Source organism: Oratosquilla oratoria, chromosome 6, assembly GCF_046742065.1.
Source record: "Oratosquilla oratoria isolate Oo_2021 chromosome 6, ASM4674206v1, whole genome shotgun sequence".
NCBI classification, from domain to species: Eukaryota; Metazoa; Arthropoda; class Malacostraca; order Stomatopoda; family Squillidae; genus Oratosquilla; species Oratosquilla oratoria.
This window is the reverse complement of record NC_134782.1, coordinates 71,813,498-71,837,982: the sequence shown is the minus strand read 5'-3', so window position 1 is coordinate 71,837,982 and position 24,485 is coordinate 71,813,498. Positions and strand designations below refer to the sequence as shown.

The 24,485-nt window shown below is 38.5% G+C and overlaps 1 protein-coding gene across 11 annotated transcripts in view; it reads right to left on the bottom strand.

The window, feature by feature from the left end:
* LOC143026605 (uncharacterized) overlaps nucleotides 1–24,485 on the bottom strand; it is a 111,457-nt gene that overhangs the window by 40,401 nt on the left and 46,571 nt on the right. For 6 of the 11 annotated variants that reach the window (XR_012966510.1, XR_012966511.1, XM_076187292.1 and 3 more), the window contains 3 exons: nucleotides 19,722–19,883; nucleotides 19,470–19,561; nucleotides 17,872–19,266 (listed from right to left, as the gene is read on the bottom strand). Coding sequence is in view for 9 of the 11 variants with exons in the window: in XM_076187292.1 (XP_076043407.1) it covers nucleotides 17,872–19,266; nucleotides 19,470–19,561; nucleotides 19,722–19,883 (1,649 nt within the window). In the remaining 2 variants the exon portion in view is untranslated. The remainder of the gene's footprint in view (nucleotides 1–17,871; nucleotides 19,267–19,469; nucleotides 19,562–19,721; nucleotides 19,884–24,485) is intronic. The other 5 variants (XM_076187290.1, XM_076187286.1, XM_076187288.1 and 2 more) reach the window with 2 other exon arrangements.

Below are 24,485 nucleotides of genomic sequence, written 5' to 3'. Positions count from 1 at the left end.
CGGAGTTTATTCTCTTTAATAACTGCATCATCTGCAAAGCAGTTCATATAACTTTCAATATCATCATCCATGTCATTTACATATATAGCAGACATTATCGGAGCTAGTACTGACCCCTGTGGGATGCCACTACTCATTTCTTCCCATTTTGAATATTTGTCTCTGATCACTAATCTCATTTTTTTTTCCCATGTAGAAAGTCTTCCATCCAATTCAATAGTTTTCCATGTATGCCTCCTATTATTTCCAGATTATATAGCAATTTTCTGTGTGGTACCTTATCAATGCCTTTGGTAGGTCCACGAAGGCACAGTCTGCCCAGCCATCCCTTTCTTGCAATATATCTATCATTCTTGAATAGAAACAAATCAAATTAGTGGTACATTATCTTCCCTGTCTGAATCCAAATTGCCTCAGGCTCAATATATTATTCTCCAGATATTTTGTCTATCTTTGATGATTCTCTCACAGATTATAACTATTGTACTCGCTAGGGACACCGGTCCATAATTTGTTGGATCTTCCTTATTTCTCTCCTTATATATTGGCATCCTGGTAGTTTTCCTTCTTTGAGTGAGCATTCAATTATTTTGTATATTTTTCCTGTTAGTTCATTTATACATTCCTTTAATATCCAGTTTGCAACTCCGTCCAGGCCATGTGACTTGTTAATGTCAAGCTTTAATATTTGATTCTTTATTTCATTTTGAGTAATATCTAATTTCTTCACTGGAGGAAACCTTACTTCAATTCTTTGATCAGTTTTGTAGATTTTTTTCCCCTTTGATGAATACAGATTTGAAATGTTTGTTTAATATCTACCATTTCTATATCTTCTGTGTACAGACGCTCCTCAACTTACGTTTTAGTTACGTTCCGAACGGCCGAACGTAAGTTGTTACTGTACCATACATCCGTAAATTCTATTACCGTATCTTATAAAACACCCCTAAATCATTAATTATACACATAACATTGTAAAATGATAACATTAATTTCAAATAAATTAAATTCAAGCAACATAAATTGAGATGGTGGAGGAGGAGGCAAGGCACGTTCAGTCTGTCGTTTGTGCCATGTAAACAATGGACACAGCATCATGCGTAAGTATTGTTTGAACTACGGAGAGCGCGCTAAACTAAAAAATTCACTCAAAAATATTTTTTTTACATTTTTTTTTTTTTTACAGTCAGTTCAAACGTAAAATCGGAAAAACGTAAAACGAATGAACGTAAGTAGAGGAGCGTCTGTATTCTCTGTTACCTTGACATAATTTAAGTATTAACTGTTTATTTTTTAGTTTGCTGTTTACATATCTATAAAATAATTTGGGTTGATCTTTATATTTGTCTATTATGTCCTTTTCATAATTTATTTTTTCTTCTCTAAGTATTTTTACATTTTCATTTCTTAGTTTGGTGTATACTTTCCATTTCTCAGATTTTCTTTCCTTTTTCCATCTTTTCCCGGCTTTATCTCTTCTGTCTTTTGCCTCACTGCACTTTTAATTATACAAGGATTTTATATATACCCTTTCCTGTTTTTGTCTTGGTATATACTTATCCACTCTTTCATTATAGATTTCCTTCCAAATTGTCCATTTCTCTTCCACCTTTGTTTCTTCATTATTAATTTTTTTCCAATTTGCTTCTTGAAAGAATTTTCTGTTTCCCAAAATCTGTTTTGTTATACATTAGTATTCCTTTTCTGTGTTTTTCGTTAATTTCTATATTTGTTTCTTCATTTAATTCTAGTTCTAGTAGTATGTGATACCTTTTATCCAATTGGTGTCTTATATTCAATTTTATTAATACAGTCAAAGCCCTGGTATCCGGCCTTCTTGTATCCGGCACTTCAAATAACCGGCATATTTTTCACGAAAATCCCTGCGCATGGTTGTAGTTGCTCTCGCCGCCACCAGGGCTTTATTGTGTATTTACCGCCGAACGTAACAAGTGTGATCCAGCCCATGGATCAAGGAGTGATTCAAAACTTTAAAAAGAATTATCAGAAAAGTTCTATGCGCAAACTAGTTTATTTTGAGGACAGTAGCATTTCCGAATTCCAACGTGGGCTTAATGTTAAAGATGCTATTTTTATGGAATCGCTAGCTTGGGAGGATGAAAAACAACAAACTCTAATGCGATGTTAGAGAAAATCATATCCGCAAATAATGTTTGAAGATCAGGAAGGGAATAAAAATTTTTGAGGGTTTTCCATCGGCAAGAAAGAATCGGTGGTGAAAGAATTGAAAGATGGGTTATCGCGCTAAACTTTGCATTAGTGACGAAGCGATACAAGTGTGTGTAGATATGGACAGTGACTGAGCAGCAACATTCTCACTTAGTGATGATGAAATTTTACAATCACTTCCCGATGAACACGCAAAAACGACAGAGGCAGATAGTGAAGAAGACGACCCTGAGATGAAAGTGTCGTGGAAGGATGCAGCGAAGGGTCTAGCAGTGTTTGTGAAATTAGCAGAACAGTGCACAAACAAAGAGGAAAAAATTCTAAGCAGAGACATCATACATTTTATGAAAGTTGGTACAAAAAGTTTAGTGAAAGAAAACTCGAGTGTAGAGGTGAATGCACCCTCTCAGCCACCAACACTGAACGCGGCCATTCACAACTCCGTCGTAAAATTATCAGATGATGAATTAGATAACTGGTAATGCTGTGATGATTATAACTGATGTATATTGATTGGATTTACTCTATACTGATAGAATTTACAATATATATCTCTGGTGAATATACAGGTAGGCTAGGTACAGTGACCACGGAACAGAGTGGGGATCGACTTACGATGAGATCGTCTTACGATGGCTCTATCGAAACCTAATGCCATCGTAAGTCGACGTTTACCTGTATAGACATGTGGATGTGTTTATTATTAAAGCGAATTAAGATCTATTAATAAGTAAAAGAACAATATAAATAAATGTATTTTTTTTTAATATCCCTTCCCGTATCCAGCATTTTCTCGTATCCGGTACGTCTTCGGCACCATTGGTGCCGGATACAAGGGCTTTTACTGTAATTTTGAGTTCTGATGTGAATATCAAATCCAATCTTGAGGGTTCATCGTTATTTCTACATTTGGTATTTACCTTGACCCATTGTGTCATTGTGTAATCAATGGTCATTTCCAGTAATATGTTTCCCCAGTGATCTTCTCCACCTTTCACAGTCATTTCTTCTCAACATATTTCTTTCGAGTTAAAATCACCCATAATTCCCAAATTTCCTTCTTTCTTTAGTATTTCATTTAGTGTAGTATTTACCCAGTTGCATTATACAGGACTGGACCTGAGCTCATGGTCACATCTCTGTTTCCACTAATCAAACTTAGTCTTTAATTATGTTGTTGGCCTGAATCACATCATTCAACTATTCTTAGAAATCTGTACCTACATGAAAAGCTGTACTTCTTAATATCTTTTAAGCACATTTTTATCTTTTTATTTTATCTATCATTATTCTTTTTTTTTCTTCACTAAGACCTATTGTTCATTTTTTGTTCCATAACTTGTTCCCTGTCCATTCTTTCTATATACTTTTCTGACTTAATCTCTATACGAGGCAAATTCTCATGGGCTGCATCAGCTGCCTGATGTATGATGATTTGATGATGCATCACAATACTCGCATAATAAAATATAAAGTTACAGCATTATTACTCGTTCTCTTTCACTCTGAATATTAATAACCACAGAAAATATGATCAAGCCAGTTCACAGAATACGGGGGTCACTCAGCTACAACTACAAATTATAATCAAGACTCCAACGTTGACATCCTCATATACCCACTCGCACCTCATGTTATCATTCAGGCTTGGGACCATCTTGGTTGCCACCCAGTGAAGTGAATTACCTTTTTTCTTACATCATTTTTCAGGTGTGGTTAACACATCACTGCTCCATTTTAAGTCTGGGACAGACTTTCAATTATATATTTCATCTTGTTCTCATCCATATAATGAAATGCCACTTTTGCATGCAGTAATTTATTAGTCTCTCCAGCTATTCTATATATATATATATATATATATATATATATATATATATATATATATATATATATATATATATATATATACAAGCCACGAGCTTCGCCCTTTCCGGTTTCGCCGGAGGCTTGGCTGCGCAAACAGCGGCCGTTCCGCGCTCTAATCCCTCGTTTTCCCCTTTGGCCTCGGGGCAGAACCCCAACACGGGATCCCCAGCACGAAGAAGAACGCGAAGAAGAACGCGAGGAAGAAGTACGCGAAGTAGAATGCGTAGAACACGAAGAAGAGCGCAAAGAAGAACGCGAGGAAGAAGAAGAACGCGAGGAAGAAGAACACGAAGAAGAAGAGGAATGCGAAGAAGAAGAGGAATGCAAAGAAGAAGAGGAACGCAAAGAAGAAGAGGAACGCAAAGAAGAAGAGGAACGCAAAGAAGAAGAGGAACGCGAAGAAGAAGAGGAACACGAAGAAGAAGAGGAACGCGAAGAAGAAGAACGCGAAGAAGAGGAACGCGAAGAAGAAGAACGCGAAGAAGAGGAACGCGAAGAAGAGGAACGCGAAGAAGAATACCACCTGACCCCGACTTCCCCAAGCACTTTTTCAAGAATATTTTTAGGACAAAGTGTCACCGTAATACCACCTGTCCCCGACTTCCACAGCATTTTTTAGAAGAATATTTCTATTTAGACTTAGATATATATATCACTTTTCACATTTCCTTTTGCTGTTCATCTCCCATCTTCATCCTCATTTTCATTTTTTTTTCACCTAATTAAAAAATCTTACCTTTGTATTGAAATTCATCTTCCACTCCTGGCCTCATTCATAAACATGATCAAGATCTTCCTATAGCAATCTACAATCCTCAGTACTTTCCAATTTCATCATGATTTTGGTATCACCTGCAAATTAGTTTGTATAATTTGTTGTCATAAACTGTAGTTTACCAGCACTTTTACCTTTGTGGGTAATCTTGTTCCATTATTGAGTTCTTATATTTCAAATGTCAGTTTATTAAGTTGAGAGTATAGTTCTGTCCTCTGTAGGAAGTTGTGGAAAGATGAGAGATTCTGTTGTTTTGTTCCAAAGAATTTGGTGAGCTGTCACTGCTGTTTGTGGGGGTAAATGATGGTAGGTAACTGTGGGGTGTTTGTAAATTTGGCAGTCTAGCAGCATATGCAATATTGTGAAGGGAGCCTTATATTGGCAAATGGGAGGGTCATATCCTCATGAGGTGGCCACATGTGAAGTGGGAATGTCCTCTTCTTAGGTGTACTAATGCTGCTTCAAAACATTGGTTATGTTGATTGAAGACAGCCATGGATGTATTTTACCTTGTTGTATCTTGCGGGAGGAGAGCTATACTCGTAGTGACCTACTGTTGTATCTTTCTGCATCCAGTTTTTTCCTTAAAGTCATGTATAGTTTAAGCACTCACTGTTTCCTCTTTCAGTTTGTTCCAGATATCTATTTCTCTATGTGGAGTGCTATTCTTTTTCAGATCTCTTCTGTAACTGTCTTTCTTAAGTTTCTTCTCGTGTCCTCTTGTAGCTCTTCTGTCTCATTTTAGTAGGTCATCCCTATCAAGAATTTCCAACCCTTTCATAATTCTGTAAATGGTTATCAAATCACCTCTCTCTTCTTTGTTCTAGGATTGGTAAATTTAGTTTGTCCAAGCTTTGTTCGTATGTCAAATTGCAAATTGTTGGTGCCATCTTTACCGTTGCTCTTTGAATTCTTTCTAGTTTATGTTTTTTTGGTACCAGGTGTCCATAGAGATGCAGCATATTCCAATTTTGGTCTTATCGGTGTATCTAGTATTTTCTTTACCATCTCTTCATCCATGTACTCAAAGGCCACTTTCATTGATCTTAACAAGATCAATGAAAATGGGGTTGAATTGTTTTCAAATACAGTCGAACCTCGAAAGCCCGGACCCCGAATGCCCGGACCCTCGTATGACCGGCCAAATGAACAAAGGCCGGACTTTTCAAGTAAAGTTCCATATTTGTCCGGTACGTGGCAGCGACGGCCGTACACGTGTACTCAAATCCGGCCCAGTCAAGCCGCCACCAGGGCTGCCGTTTCATAGAATTTTGTACCAAAACGTAGTAAAATAGCGGCATGTGGCAACTGCACAAGTACATGAGGAATTTTTTTTCTCCATCATAGCGGGCTGTTAAAAACGTTCAAAAACTCAAACTTTTGTTTAAAAATCATAGAACTACATACATATACCAAGGCTTTTTCCCCCTTACAAGGGAGGTAGCCAAAAAGGAAAAGGCATAAAATCATTCCCACCCATTCCATCCCTGAATACACTCCACACCCCTCCACCCTCCCTCTTATCTTAGCACCTCCTGGATGACGGGTCATCCCTGCACCTTGTCCACTGCCCTGGGTCAGAAGCAGTGTCGAAAGACACAGCACATCCACAGCAAGGCCGCTTCATTAAATCAGCAACCCCCCCTCTCCGTCCCCCCATGCATAAAAAGAGAAGACGGGGAGAAATCCCTTCGGGCTGCGTAAAAAATTTTGCTCACACATACTACCTCACCCCCCATCCCCCCACCCATTCTACCTCATGCATCACATCATCCATATACAACCGTTCTCCATTCACCCCTGTCTTCTGTCCTCTCCCGTCCTTCCTCAACAGACATTCCCCACTTCCCCAAAGCCCCCTTCATCCCATCCATCCACCTCATCCTAGGGCGTCCCCTCATGTTCACTCCCTCCACATCTGCCTTCCACACCTCTTTTACTAGTCTTTCTTCACTCATTCTTTCCATGTGTCCAAACCATCCTAATACTCTTTCATCAACCCTATCTCCCAACTCCCTTTCCACCCCTATTCTCCTCCTCACCTCCTCATTTCTCACTCTATCTAGCCTAGTAACCCCCATCATACTTCTCAGACACCTCATCTCAAACACATTCAAACTCCTTCTCTCTTCCTCTCTTATGTTCCATGTTTCTGCCCCATACAGTGCTGTTGGCACAATCACTCCTTCATACAGTCTCCTCTTAGCATCCATTCCCAAATGTCTATTCCTCATTACACTCTTCAATCCACCAAGCCATTTACTCGCTCTCTCAATCTACATTCTACCTCCACCTTCACTCCACCTTTTCCTGCCACATTTGCACCCAAGTATCTAAAACTAAACACTTCCTCCAGTCGCTCTCCCTTAATACTCACTTCCAGTCTACTGCCACTTTCACCCCTTGTACATCTCATCACCTTACTTTTACCCACATTTATCTTTAGCTTTCTTCTATCACATACTCTCCCAAACTCTGTCACCAACTTCCTCAATCCCTCCTCTGATCCTGCCACAAGCGCAGTGTCGTCAGCAAACAACAGCTGGCTCACCTCCCACTTTTCTCCATTTTCTTTAACCATCTCCAATCCCTGACCCACTACCCTTGCATTTACCTCTCGCACTACCCCATCCATGTATAAGTTGAACAGCCAGGGCGACATAATGCATCCTTGACAAAGTCCCACCTTTACCTCGAACCACTCACTCTCTCCATTTCTAATCCTGACACAAGCTCTACTACTCTCATAAAAACTCTTGACAGCTCCCAAAAGCTATCCTATCCCATATATCTGCATAACCTCCCACAGTGCCTTTCTGTCTAACCTTTCCTATAGCTTTCTCACATATTTGTCTTACCACAAAGATCTGATCTACACAACCTCTACCCTTCCTAAATCCACACTGTTCCTCCCCTAATCCTCTCAATCAAGATCCTCCCATAAGCCTTCCCAACTACACTTAACAAGCTAATCCCTCTGAAACTACTACATTCACAATTGTCACCTTTTCCCTTGTAAAGTGGAACTATACAGGCACTCCTCCAGTCCTCCGGCACTCTACGCTCTCTCCAGCATATATTAAATAACCTCACCAGCCAGTCCACCATCACTGTACCTCCTTTTTTTAAACATTCTGCATGGCATCCATCCAGACCAGGTGCCTTACCTGCTTTCATCATCTTAACAACTGCCTTCACTTCATCCTTCCTTATTTCTCCTCCATTTTCCTCACTCATCACTCTCATTTTCTTAGCATTTCCCACTGCAACTATCTTTCCCTCCCTATCCTCCTTCACATTTAGCATACATACATACATACATATACCAAGGCTTTTTCCCCCTTCCAAGGGAGGTAGCCAAAAAGGGAAAGGCATAAAAACACTCCCACCCATTTCATCCCTAAATACACTCCACACCCCTCCCACCCTCCCTCTCATCTGAGTGAGCACCTCCTGGATGACGGGTCATCCCTGCACCCTGCCCACCGCCCTGGGTCAGAAGCAGTGTCGCAAGACACAGCACATCCACAGCAAGGCCGCTTCATTTAATCGGCGACCCCCCCCTCTCCGTCCCCCCTTGCATATAAGGAGAGGACGGGGAGAAATCCCTTCGGGCTGCGTCAAAATTTACTCACGCATACAGTTATTACAGTTATTACAGAATTATTAGTATTATAGCATTATCATTACAGTATTGTTATTATTATAGTGTTAGAGTAGTATTCTTATGTGTTTCTATGCCATTTAATACATTACCTATACATATACCGTTATGAAAATCTACGGGTGTTAGGGCGATATTTTCGATGACCGGACGTTTGGCATGTCCGGACCACCCTTCCCCCCAATTAGTCCGGGCTTTCGAGGTTTGACTGTACAAGCCACGGGCTTCGCCCTCCTCAGCTTCGCCGGGAGCTTGGCTGTGCAAACAGCGGCCTACGGCCACAGCTTTCCACTCTCTAATCCCTCGTTTTCCTCTTCGGCCTCGGCCTCGGCCTCAGGGCGGAACCCCAACACGGGATCCCCAGCACGAAGAAGAACGCGAAGAAGAACACTAAGTAGAATGCAAAGAACACGAAGAAGAAGAATGCGAAGAACGCGAGGAAGAAGAACGCAAAGAAGAACGAGAAGAAAGCAAGGAAGAAGAAGAAAGCGAAGAAGAGGAACGCGAAGAAGGTGAAGAATACCACCTGACCCCGACTTACCCAAGTGCTTTTTCAAGAATATTTTTAGGACAAAGTGTCACCGTAATACCACCTGTCCCCGACTTCCACAGCGTTTTTTATTAGAATATTTTTATCTAGACTTAGAAATTGTTAAGTGTTGTTCCCAGTGTCCTCGCCAAATGTTTAGCACTGCTGGTTAAAGAACTAGATAACAGTCTGTTATTGGCAGTGGAGGCATCTTTCAACTGCCTTTTCGGCTTCATCATTGTGGATGCCTACATGTGATGGCACTCAGCAGAAGGTTACAGATTTGAAGCAGGTAGAGAAGGCTTGATGATCCACATATTCCCCTTGCTGACTCACAACATGGTTTTAGGCCACTACACTCCACAAACACTCTTCTGATAAACCTCACACAAAGAATTTTAGATGGCATCAATTCAGATAGGCCCCACCACAGAACACTTCTTATTACATTAGACATTAGTAAAGCTTTTGATGCTATCCCCCGCCACATCCTAACAAATAAAGTATATAACACAGACATGCACAATAACACCAAAAGATGGCTGGCCAATTATCTGGCAGGTAGGAATGCTTACGTGTCATATAATGGCCAATCATCGCACATCAGAAACATTAAGAATGGGGTACCACAGGGCTCAGTTCTATCCCCCACACTCTTTAATCTATACATGCATGACTTACCCACACCAGACACCTCAGAAATACAAATCTCTTCCTACGCAGACGACATAACAATCACATGCACACATCGTAACACAGACAAAGCTGCTGAAATAATCCAGCCATATCTTGATACACTCAATACATGGTTCATCACAAACAGACTCAAAATAGCCCCAACCAAATCTACAGCAACACTTCTCACCAACTGGACAAAAGAACACAAATACATACCTCATCTCTACATCAACAACACTCTAATACCACACACAAACACACCAAAAATTCTTGGTGTAACATACGATACATCCATGTCTTTCAAACAACACATCACAAACATAAAAAACAGATGCACACCTAGACTTAATGCACTTAAGTCAATCACTGGAACAACATTTGGACAAAACAAAGAAACTAATATAACAATATACAAACAATGCATACGCTCAGTGATGAATTATGCGAGTCCTGCATGGGCTCCTAATCTCAGTGAGACACACCACAACACCCTTCAAATCATACAAAACAAAGCCCTAAAAACAATTACAGGCTGCACAAATACAACACCTACAGACCATTTACACCATGAAACAAAAATCGTCAAAGTCAAGGACCACCTCGACATGAGAGGCACACAAACACTTGCCGCAGCCACCACAAACACATCACACCCGCTACACTACATAGCAGAACACCCACACACACCAAGAAACATTAAAACAACACCCAAAGACCTTTATCACGCACAAATACTCTCTTCTCTTCCTCCACAACCACCAAATACCAGCCTCCGGAAACATATTCATAATCATATCACTCACCGCTCCATTAACACACTGAAAGACAACACACTGCTGCATGCTAGACCCCCTGATATCCACCCTTCTGAATCCTCTCTCCCACGAAAGGACAGAGTCCACCTGGCCAGGCTGCGGTGCGGCCACCACCTAGCACTTCTAAGCTACCAGAAGTGGCTGGATGACCGCATTGTGAACAGCTGCCCAGGATGTAACACTTCACCCCATACCATACAACACATAATGGAAGACTGCATTATATACAATCATGCATGCAAACAACACAACATACACTCTATAAAGGATTTGTGGGAAAACCCAGTTTCGGCAGTGGCATTCCTTGGGGAGACGGGACTGCTCGGACAGACAGTCTAGGGAACGACAACAACAACAACAGATGTGATTATATAGGACGCAGGGGAAGGGGAAAGTTATAGATAATATATAAGCTAGTGAGTATGGCACAGAGTTCAATAATGAAGACTGAAGTGTTGGTGGATGAGATCAAATATTGTTTCACTTGAGGATTTTGGTACATAACACACACCATGGTTAAAGTGGGAGCCACAAATGCACAAACTCCTAGTTGTTGAATGGACAGATAAGTGGGAGGGAAATTCTTGTCAGATGGCTTCAATTAGTACTTGATCTTTTGCTAAGGTGGCTAAGGTGACACAGGAATATATTGAATGAAGTAGTCTGGGGGCTTGGTTCAGCATTGTTGTGGGAAGGATTTTGTTGGCAATTTCCAGTGTAGTTAAGACACACATACATTTTTTCTCCAATACGTATGGGTACTATATGGACATTTGTTGAATTCTTGATGAATAAGATTATAATGGTGTGTGAAACTGAGTTGGTATAAATGCCCTTGCCCTTGATGTACTGTGAAGGTTACCTGTGCTAAGGCATAGGCCAAGAAAGTGTACAAGTTCTACCATTCTGAGGGCCATGGGTGTAGCAGAGCAAGTTTGACATCTGTAGTCAAGTTTGCTATGTACAAGAGCATGGTGTAAGTTCTTGAGTGATTGTCCATCTATTCCACATTTTGAGTGGAATAGTAGTTTCAGATCGAAGGCTCAGAGGCAGGATGTTTTTTAATTGTTTGATGTGGGGAGTCCAGGTAAGCCTGTTGTTGAAAATTCGCCCCAGAAATCTAATCTGTTCTACCACTGGGAGGATAGAGTTTCTTAGTTGTATTAATGGCACAGCTATGCACCAACATTGTTTACAGAAGAATATAGTGACTAACTTGGAGGTGGAAAAAAGAAATTCATGGCCTTCTACCCAATACATCTGGGTTACAGAATTCTGGAGAAGATGGTTGGTATGAGCAGGGTGGATTCTGATGCAAAACAGAGCTAGGCTATTGACATACAGGCTAGCAGTTATTTTTTAGAAGATTTTTGTTGTCTATATTTCAATTGAAGAGAAGAATACTGAGGATGCTTCTTTGGCATCTATCATAACAAGCATGGCGTACCATTCGTCCTACATGACTTCGTTACTTACGAAATCTGTTTTAGTACCTTTTGTTTTTTTATTTCCGCTCACAAAATTGCATATTACGTTGATACATTATGATTTACAAAATTAATAATTAATTTTCTATTGCTATATTGTGCCCATGGTCGAAACTAAGAATTTACCATCATTTGTAATCAATCTTGTGTTTTTAAGTGAATAGAAAATTCCGGGAATAAAACTGCTAATGTTGGTTTTATTCCCCACAATTCCCGTAACATGTTTATGTTGTTTTTAGGGGTATTGGCAGGGCAGACCATCCATGGAGGTGGTCTGATTTCACTGACCAAAATAAAAAAAAAATATCATTTACTTTTGTAATTTTGCTAAATCCCAACCGATTTTTCTCATTCAACAACGAAAATGTTCAGTTCTGAAAGCACTCACATATGCACGATTACCCGATGACGAGACCAGGTGCGCCTTATGTAAGGACGGGGAATAGCAAATTACGGGTGCGCCTTATGATACGAAGCGCCTTATGGTCCAAAAAATACGGTACATGTACCAAGGTTATAGAGGTGCCAAGGGAAGAGCTTCTACAAACTACCTCATTTCCCTCAAAGTAACTTCTTGATAAACAAACTGGAAATTACTGTTCAATATTTCTGCTTGTAGTTTACTATTTCCATACACTATTCCACGCACTTTTAACTCAGGGATTCCTTTCCTGTGCTTCAACCAACTATTCACGAATTAGTGGAATAGTTTAGGTTTATAACTGTCCATTACACTTTTCTTAAAAATTCTTTTCATCCTCTCTTCTTATTTTTGTGTACTCATTCCTGGATGTCTTGTGCTCTTCCCTTCATCTTGTAGTTCCTCTCTTTCTCCATGTTTCCCATGCTTTATCTCTCCATTTTTACATACACATTTTTGGTTAACCTCTTCAATATGAGTCAAATTCTCATGCACAGCATCAGCCTGAGGTATGATGATTGATGTACCACATACTCACGTTATAGAATATAAAGTCACTGCTGTATTACTCATTCTCTTTCACCAAGTAATAATAAACACAGATAATATGATCAAGCCAGTTCACAGAATTTGTGGGTCACTCAGCTACAACTACAAAATAAATATAATCAAGATGCTGACATCAGCATCCTTGTATGCCCATTCGTGCCTCATGACACCTACATAGGTATCACCATATGGAAGAGGTTAAACCAATCTTTTCTTTTATCTTTTCTTCCCTTTCAGTTTCAGTACATATTTTTCCATTTCCTAGTTGTACACACAGTTTCAAATATCTCTTAGAAGTCTGGTTAATTTCCTTGAAATTTTTCTCATTATAATAAAGTTTGCTTTTCATAAGTCCTGGATTCCCCACAGTCAAGTGTCACTTCAACACCACATGGTCACTTTTCCCAATGGGGGCCTCAGTTATTCAAGGAATCTGTAATATCTGGTTCTTTGAGACTTTTTGACCCACTGTCAGAGAATGAGATAAGATGGACAGAAAATCTGTATATTTCAACCACCATCTGTGGTCCCTTTCAGCAGAATGATATATAGTGTGGAGTGTGAGAATATATGTGGCTAAGAGGGGTACATTTGGGGACGGAAAAGGGGGACTCAGGTTATATGTCTTAGATGAGGTTGGGGCGAAGGTTGACTGATGGTGAGGTCAAGTCTGGCTTCTTTTGAGATGGATTTCTTTGCAGCCATCCAAGTTATGCAGTCTGGGGACCACTGACCTTTGGAGGTACTAAAGTTAGGTATATTTTTAATCAGGGAGGATTCAATAAATTTTCTTCAAAAGTTGCAGTGGGATTTGTAGACAATGGCAGCATTATCCCAGTCCACAAATCCCACTGCAGCTTTCGAAGAAAAATTATTGAATCCTCCCTAATCAAAAATGTACCTAACTTTAATATCTCCAAAGGTCAGTGGTCCCCAGACTGCATAACTTGGATGGCTGCAAAGAAATCCATCTGAAAAGCAGCCGGACTTGACCTCACCATCAGTCAACCTTTGCCCAGACCTCATCAAGGACATATAACCTGAATCTCCCCCTTTTTCCCTGTCCCTAAATGTACCCCTCTTAGCTATATATATTCTCACACTCCACACTACGTATCTGTACATCTTATCTCATTCTTCGACAGTGGGTCAAAAAGTCCCATTTTACAAATGTGCTACTACATTATACCTTTCTATCTGGTTCTTTAATCAGTAGTACATTCAATCTAGCTGGTGTGTCCAATGCTATATTTAGCAGGGTATTACACCATTATGCTACATTTCTCCCTGTTTCCCAGTCTTCCCAGTTTACTTCTCCACAGCTGAAGTCATCTAATAGAACCACTTCGTTACTCCTTTCCACTGTTTTATTTAACTGTGTTCCTATGTCTAAGATCTTTTTGAAATCTTCACTCCGTACCTTTGCTCTGGGGTGGACACAATCCACTGCATCTGTTCCTTTCCTGCATTATATCTATGATCTTTTCCATCTATTGCCACTTTCAAACCTATTAATGCAGCCTTCTTTCTCTCAGTACATAGTGTACATGTGAATTATCAAAATACTGAAAACACTAACTTCCTTCTCCAAGTATCCAGTATATGCAATATTCGGTTTCTGAACATACAAGGTGGAAGCAATAAAAAGGAAAGTCATAAGAATAGAACTACATTTTCTATAAAATTCAATGATTCCAAATCAATTATCCTACCTGCAGTTACTTACCAATAACCTGTAGTTGACTACAAAATCCAAGTTCTCCATCAGAATGGCCTTGACAAAACTGTATACACAAAAGACTCCAAGACCCTTCAGCTACCACTGCCATTCTTTCTATTTATATAGTTGTGCCCACCACCTTCAAAATAACATCCATTTGTTCTGCTACACAATGCACACAACATGAAGATATTTTCACCCAACAAAAGGTAGACTCAAGAGAATATCCCTTGTACACATGCTTGCAAAGTGCTGTCATTCAACAATTTTGGTAGTCTGTGTGATTAAAGGAGTTATATTTGTGCATACCATGCTACACCCATGTATCTACATGTAAAATCAGAGAATTACAGCTAAGAAATTTAGGCAACTTAAAAAGTTAGTGCATTTATCATGTTTATTAACATGTGCAGACAATTCCATGCAGTATTTATGAAAACATGCATAAATTTTAACAACCTATATATAAAAAAAAACAAATAAATAAAGCATTTCATTTAGGTTAAGCTGGACAGTACAGAAATTATTAAAGGTTCATACATCAGCATTGTCATGCACACCATAAGCAGCCAGATACAGTACTTAAATAGAGGTAGAAAAAAGTGCTTATTGTTTCATGTGACAAATCCATTTTCCTTTACAACTGTTCTAAAAAATATATACATATAAAGAAAAATATATAATTCACAAAAATTCTCTACTTCCCAATTTTCTTCAATAAACTGAATTTTCCCTACTTAGATACATTTAGCTATCTCCCAACCAATTTCATATTAATTGAAATGCTAGCAGCCAAAGAACACACATAATAAAAACAGTGTGTGCATGTGAGAGTGTGTGTGCGTGTATTTACCTAGTTGTATTTACCTAGCTGAATTCTACGGGAAGGGGAGCTATGCTCGTGGTGACCCATCTTTGTATCTTGTGATTCACAATCTTTTTCCGTAATTTCTTAAGTAGTTTTGCGTCGTCTGCAAAGAAGTTCATGTAACATTCTACACCTTCATCCGTGTCATTTACATATATGGTAAACATTATTGGAGCCAGTAGGGGCTTTGCTAATCATTTCTTCTCAAGTAGAGTTTTTTTTGTCTCTGAGCACCACTCATTTTTCTCCCATGCAAGAACTCTTCCATCTATTTCAATAGTTTTCCTTGCATACCTCCTGTTGTTTCGAGTTTTAACAGTTTTTTGTGTGGTACTTTATCGAACACCTTTTGTAAGTCCAGGAAAGCACAGTTTGCCCATCTGTTCCTTTCCTGCATTATATCTATTAACCTTAAATAGAAACAGATCAAAATTGTGGCACATGATCTTCTCTGTTTAAAACCATTTTTGTCTCAGATTTAGTATATTGCTCTCTAGATGTTTAGTCCATCTACTTTTGATGACGTTCTCACAAATTTTAGCTATTATACTTGTAAGGGAGACAGGTCTATAGTTTGTTGGGTCTTCATTGTCTTCCCCTTTATATATTGACATGATATTGGCATTTTTCCAGTCTTCCAGTACTTTTCCTTGAGTGAGCAATCTATTATCTTATATATTTTGTCCATTAGTTCATCTACGCATTCTTTTAGTATCCAGTTTGCAATTCCATCTGGGCAATGTGATTTTCTGACATCATGGTTCATTACTTGATCCCTTATTTCTTTCTGTCACAATTATTTCTCTCATTGGGGGTATCTTTCTCCCCTTCATCCCAATTGTGTATGTTTTCTATGTGAATACAGATTTGAAATATTTGTTCATAATTTCAGCAATTTCTATATTTTCTGTATATTCTATGTTCCCTTGACATAGCTTTAGCATTTCCTGTTTACATTTTAGTTTACCATTTACATATCTATAGAATAATTTAGGTTGATCTTTAATTTGTCTATTATGTCTTTCATAATTTCGTTTTTCTTCCCTGCATATTTTTATGTATTCATTTCTTAGTTTGATATATATTTGCCACTTTCTAGTTTTTTTTTATTTTCCATCTTTTCTAAGCTTTGTCTCTTTTATCTTTTGCCTCACTACATTTTTAGTTATACCAGCACTTAATGTACACCTTTTCCTCTTTTAGTTTTGGTACGTATTTATCCACTCCTTCATTATGGATTTCTTTTAATATTATCCATTTCTCTTCCACCTGCATTTCTTCATTACAGAAGTTTCCCAACTCGCTTTTTGAGAGAATTTTCCGAGTATCCCAAAATCCATGTGTGTGTGTGGGGGGGGGGGGGGGTGGTGTATTGTCCATTAACAAATGATATTTTGGGGTATGAACATTTGCTTATGCCTGTACACACAATCCCACCAGCTTGGTATTACTTTGGCATGTTTGCCATAATTATTTTGGATAGTGAGCATTTCATCAGAAGAATGGAATCACAGAATGGAGTAAATTCATTATCTGAGGTTCTACTATATATATATATATATATATATATATATATATATATATATATATATATATATATATAATACACACACACACATATATATATATATATATATATATATATATATATATATATATATATGAGTGTGTGTGTGTATTATATATATATATATATGTGTGTGTATATATATATATATATGTGTGTGTGTGTGTATATATATATATATATATGTGTGTGTATCTATATATATATATATGTGTGTGTGTGTGTATATATATATATATATGTGTGTGTGTGTGTATATATATATATATATATGTGTGTGTGTGTGTATATATATATATATATATGTGTGTGTGTGTGTATATATATATATATATATATATATATATATATATATATATATATATATATATATAAACACACACCATACAAAAATTTAAGACCAAACTAGATGTTGTGAGATACAGCTTAGCTCCCCTTTCTGTATAATACAACTAGGTAAATACATACATTTTCAATCCTTGGAGTATCCAAAATAAATACAGGATCATTGGAACTGCTGCATATTTACTTACGTTATTTCCTTATATGGATTTCTTCTCAAAGGTATTAGTTTTTGGAGAAATGAACACTTTTCTGTTAACATTATTTGGAATTTTCATAAGCATAATTATCTTCATATAATAGTGTTAGTATACTGTACAATCTGTTAGTATCCTCTTAATTTTCAATATTAGTCCGAAAAGTTTCAGGTTTCTATGTGCTGACTGTGACTTACCTCCTCAGCTTTTTTAGCATCCAAAGCCCTTCCCTTTGTATCCTCCAAAATTGTGTGAATATGTTGTAATGTTTTAAGAAGTCCTTCAGTTTTTCCTAAGCTAATGGACTCAGCCACCTTTTCTAAGTGAGGTGTCAGCTGAGACACCATTATATTTTCAGGATCCAACTGCAGCACATCATCTGCAATTGCCTCCACCTTGATATACAGTGCCTCAATTTCATCAATCTCACCCACCTCCTCTGCTGCTTCTTCCTTGGTGACACTCTCTGCTTCATCATTCACTTCCATGTCAATACCACCTTCAACTTCGGCACTATCATCTTTGCCTTCTGAACCTTCTGATATATTCAATTCTGGTTCTTCAACTGCTATTTCTTCTATTTGAACTGCTTCTTCAGCAACAACTGTATCCTGAACTGATACTTGTTCCTCAATTGATGCAGCATCTTCAATAATAACAGACTCAACTGGAGCAGGCTCTTCAACTGGTGCAGGCTCTTCAACTGGTGCAGGATCATCAATTGGTACAGGCTCTTCAACTAGTACAGGTTCTTCAACTGGTGCAGGCTCTTCAACTAGTACAGGCTCTTCAAGTTGTGCAGGTTCTTCAACTGGTACAGCCTCTTCAACGGGTGCAGGCTCTTCAACTGGTGCAGGCTCTTCAACTGGTGCAGGCTCTTCAATTGTTACAGGCTCTTCAACTGGTACAGACTCTTCAACTGGTACAGAATCTTCAATTGGTAAAGGTTCTTCAACAGATGTAGGCTCCTCAACTGTTACTGGTTCTTCAACTGGTGCTGCCTCTTCAACTGGTGCCGCCTCTTCAACTGGTGCTGCCTCTTCAACTGGTGCTGCCTCTTCAATTGGTGCTGCCTCTTCAATTGGTGCTGCCTCTTCAACTGGTGCTGCCTCTTCAACTGGTGCAGATTCCTCTACTGCTGCAAGTTCTTCTACAGCTACTTCTTCAGCTGTTACAGGCTCTTCTATGACATCTTGACTTACCACTTCTTCAAGAACAAGTTCAGATTCTTCAGCAGAAACCTCTGGAACTTCATCCACTTCAACCACTACAGGTTCTTCAATTACTGGTTCATCAACTACTACTGTTTCAGGCTCTTCAGCTTCCAGATCTGGAGTGCCTGAAACATCTTCAGCAACATCCACTTCAACTGCTTCTATTTCAAGGTCAGCTTGTTCTTGATCACCTGTTTCTTCAACTTCTTTACCCACTTCAGGCTCAAGCTCTTCTACTGCTTCTGGCTCAACAGCAATATCTGGTTCTTCAAATACTTCTTCTGCTTCCACAGCTTCTTCTAAGCTATCTACATCTACTGGTGCTGGTTCTTCTGGTATTTCAAAAGGATCAGTTTCAATTGCCTCTTCTTCTATACTCTGCAATACCATTATAGCAGTTCATTAATCATGTTTCTATACAATTATTCAATTAAGATACAAATCCTATATAAATGGATAGTTTTGACAAATATGTAAGCAACTGGGTCAAATGCTGGTTGAAATAATCCTGACCTAGTGACAGTGCTGGATCTTAATATTTATGTAGCTACATACTGCTAAGTGTGGTTTGCACAACTTACTACTACTGGAGCTTCTACAGAAGGTGGTGCCTCATCTACATCAACCACAGGTTCTGCCACTGGTGCTAAAGGTTCAGATTCATCAGGAAGAACTGTGCAGCAAAAGGATGCAAGTTATATTGCAGAATTACTAGTTTTTACAGATTGCACTACCTGTACCAATATAATTTTTATATAATTTGGAAAGTTGCTTTTACTTATAACTAGCTCAAGAATATGCCTAGAAATGTGTATAAACAATGCGATACTCACGGCCATGCTTGCCACGTAGTTCAACCATAATGAGGCCAAGGACAATACCAAGTGATACCAAGAGTATTAGGAAGACAATCTTGGCAAAAATACTGCTGCCACCACCCTCACCCACTCCGCTATTTGTGCGTGAATTTGCTGCATGGTCATCGACATCATCTGCTAGGGGACAAGATATTTTACATTAGTATAATTCATAAATAATCTTACTTATACAATTATATAAGTACAAGTAAATATTACCTCATATATAAACATAATTAATCAGAGGTAAAACTAGACCCAAACTGAACCAACTACATCATTCTTATATCATCCATAAGAGAACATAGTCTTTTCTAGTTCACCCATTCACATTTCACCAAACCTATTGTTCCGATTCAATAATTACCCACATATTTGGAACATACAGTACATATTTCATATAAGAAAACTTTCAGTATGTTACATCTTACTGTATATCTCCATAATAACATTTGGTACCTCATTGTGCTCTATTCCACCTACCTACACAATACATGACACAATATCTCTTTTCCAACATTCATTTACTCATTGTCACTCCACCTCCACTGCCTGCTTTGACCATGCACATCTCTATTATTTCACCATGTTTTATTTTCTTACTTTTTTCCTATTAAATGCACATGGCAGGGTAGCCCAGAAAACCTAACTGCAATGTTATAGATCTAATCTGTTAAAACAGTGATGCTCTGATTTTACAATGCATATCAACAATTTCATTTTGCGCTACTCTGCATTGTCTTTCTGCCATGAAGCTGGTAAACCACTTCTTGTCATTGTTTTATCTGTCCCAATGATCTTTTTACTTAGTACATATCTAGGCACAATGTCAAAAGTCTTGTTTATATCTATAGCTACCATAACTGTTCTTTCTGGTTGGGCTTTTTTAATGAATCTTTCCAGCACTTGTGTGATATTTGTGGGTAGTGTGCTGGCAAGTGACCTTCCTTGAATCTATGTTGGTTGGGAGTTAGGAATTTTGGACTTGATTCTTGATGTTAACAGCCTTTTCATTACTTTGGATATGATTAATTGGTTTGTTGTTTATGGCGCTACAACATCTTCGTCATATGGCACTCCTACAAAGTTTTAAAGGCAGCAAAGATGGTAGGCCAAATCATGTAAATTACAAATACCATTTTGGTATGGTAAAAATAATTAAAATGTACCTAAAATATTAGCATGCAAATAGGGTATGGAACAAGCTACTAAGATAATTGGAAAAAAACATTCAAAGGTGGAGCTTTGATATCTTTAAAAGGCCAGCCTTCTCTATGAACACGAGCATCTCATGTCCTAAGAAAAGGGCCTCCTTTTCAAGTACCTGCAAAATGCAGAACATTTCATCCTCACCACAATAACAGAAGAGTCACTCTTGCAGGTTCATTAGACTGGGACACTTTAGTAGAAGTGTCATACTGTTAGGGGAACTAAGCAGTCAGAACGGTTGTTTCCCAGGACATGAGGGAACCATGTGTGAGGCAAACGTGGCCTGTTCTGAGACGGGTCAGTGCAGTCTCTGAACAGCATCCTTGCACATGTTCACATGTCCTTGGATGGAAAGCAAGAGGGGTTATTTCCCCCCATTACTTTGAATATTGTGGTCACTGGTGAGACTGGTCTACTAATGAGTTCATCAATATTTTTATGACCATTTCTATATACTGGTGAAAGGGGTGGTGGCTAGTCTGGTTTGGTTTTTCATATTTTCTAGTTGTTCCTATTTTCTGGTCTTGTGGGCTTGAAGTATGTTTTGGAAAAATATCTATTGAATTTGTATTGCTGTTTTTGTGATGGTATTTTAACCTGAGTTGCACCAACTGTATTATGGTTGGGTGGACAGATGAATATAATTTCAATATTTTGATGGGTTTCACTGTTCTCCACATTTTTTTCCATCAATCACATTGGATGGATTTTCCCATTTTCTCTCCATTTGTTTACTATTGTGATTTTCTTATCTACTGTATTTGCCAACTTACTGGATGCACCCAGATTTTGGCATGTAATATTTAAGTAAAAAATATGCGTATATCACAAACAAAACGTATAAAAATTATAACCTTGCCTTTATGTGACATTCTCAAAAACCATGAAGAAGCAATTATTAACACAAGTTATACCTCTAGTACTTTTTTTTTCTATGATGATATAGTTTAAAGTCACAAACTCCCCCTATCTGGAGGCTATGATGGTACCCCCTACAGAGGACTTTGCCGCATGGAATTTAATGAACCATACCCTTGGTTCAATTTTGTCAGTAGCACAGTTTGAACCACCATCCCCTTGACCTCCCCTGCAAGTAATGATGCCCTAACCTACTTGGCCAGCATCTTGATAGATTGTGTTTACATCATTCATTCTGACTCAGGGCAGTGGGAGAGATGTAGGGATGACCCTTCATTCAGGAGGAGCCAAAACAAGGAGGGAGGGGTGGTAAATGAAAGTGGAATGTAGGGATGAAATGGGTGGGTGCGGATTTATGCCTTTGACTGGTGGGCACTTGTTTACTTTATTTGGCATATTTCAGATGCATCTCTTATTTTCTCAAAATTTGTATAACATTTTTATTTGGTGGTGGCCCAAAATACCATTTTGCTGCCCTATTGCCATGCTCCTTTGCATAATGTCACTAAGCTTGAATGCAATATTATGACAGTGCCTGTGTTGGTTCTAAGCCATGGATTTGGGGCAAATATGAATTTAAAATCTCCATAGCATCACACAGTTCCTTTAAGTTTCGGGCTCAGCTTTGAGCTATGACAGCACAAGGATAGAGTTCTAGCTTACTTTCTGGAGGTGCCTGGCAACTACTGTTGCCAGCTTATTTTTGTAAACATAGTGAATGTTCTATGTGTTTTAGACTTAACGTTAGTTAACTATTAAGTATTGAACAGAAAATATGATAATTTGTTAACATGTCCTTATATTTTCTAAATAAGCCTAATTTTGAGTATATATTAGTATACAGTGATCCCTCATTTATCGTAGTAGATTGGTTCCAAAATCGGCTGCGATAACTGAATTTCTGCAAAGTAGGGACACCATATTTACAGTATCTATTTAACGGGTATTTGGACTTTTAAAACCCTCCCTGTACTGTTAACAACCCACCCATTACAGTACTCTATCAATGACACGGCCAACTATTAAGCAATAACATTTATAATTTAAAATTAAATTAAATAAAGATTGTTACTGTACTCAACACAAAAGAAGTTGAAGTAAAATTTGAATAATGATAGTGATGAATTTGCTGTGCAGTAGAAATGATGACTTCAATTGAGCAGCTGATGATTGTTTCTACATCTCTTCAGATAGTGGTGCCCTTTCCTGGGACACCTCTTGCACTTCTTCCAAAGATGCAACCATAGTAGTAGCTGCAAGAACTGGCTCTTTTTTGCAAGGCTGCAAAAACATTGTGATAGGAAGTTGCTGCTGCTGTTTCTTTTTCCGTTGAAAGATCATCTTGTAGGGATTCATGACCTCATCGACCTTGTTACAAAATTGCACAGAATGAACCATATCGTTGTCCCACTCCTGTGACCCCTCTTTCAATTCTTTAGCCAGGTTGCAGAGCTTGGCAAGCCATTCCAAATTCAAGCCAGTTTGGTTGACAACTTCTTCCATTTCTTGCCGCTTTTCTTCTTCGCTGGCCGACTTCATCAAGTCTTTAAGGTCTGTGTTAGTTAGCGGCTGGGAATGGCAATCTAATAACTCGTCGATGTCTCCCATGGTCATGTCTGCAAAGCCGTCACCTCCAATAATAGCAGTCAACTGCAAAGTTTTCTGTACTGCGGAGTGTTGGATTTCGGCAGGTGTAAATCCCTTATCGACATAAATACCTCAGGCCACAACTTCTTCCAGCTCACATTAATGGTGGCAGGCTTCATTTCTTGCAATACCTTCTTTTGTCTTTTAACTCTCTACGTCTTTTGTTGTACCAACACTTTACATATCCTTTTTCTTGTTTTTGTCTTGGAACATACTTTTCCACTCCTTTATAAATTTTTGTCATAATACTCGATTTCTCTTCTACTGTTGTTTCCTCTTTGTGTATCCTTTCCCAGTCTGTTTTTTGAAAGAACACTTATTCTATCATTTTTTTTTGTCATGCATCAATCTTCCCTTTCTATATTGTTTGTTTTTTTCCATGCATTTTTCCTCATTTAGTCCCAGTTCAACAAATATATGATCACTTTTACTTATTGGTGTCTTATATTCAATCTTGTCCACTATTTTGGGTTCTGATGTGATTATTAGGTCCAGTCTCGATGGTTCTTCCTCATTTCTATACCTAGTATTCTCTTGTATCCATTGCGTCATTGTATGTTCTATAATCATATCAAGTAGTACACTTCCCCTTAGGTCATCACCACCCTTCACTGTCATCTCTTCCCAGCAGATTTCTTTACAATTAAAGTCACCCATTATAACTATTCTCCCTCCATCTTCCATCATCTTATTTAGTGTTATCCTTGTGTCTTCTAACATATGTTTGTGTTCTCTCTCTTCCCATAAAGCCATTTTAGGAGACACATAATTTACTACAAACTTCCTGCTCTTCCCATCCCTGTCCTCCATTTCCATCATAATCATCTCTACACTATTCTTTCCATATGTGACATTCCTCACATTTATATCCTTCTTAGTCAAGAACATAACTCCACCGCCTTGTACCTCTCTGTTTCTAATCCAATAAATATATGCACCATGTCGTACACTGTTGGGTGGTAGTGG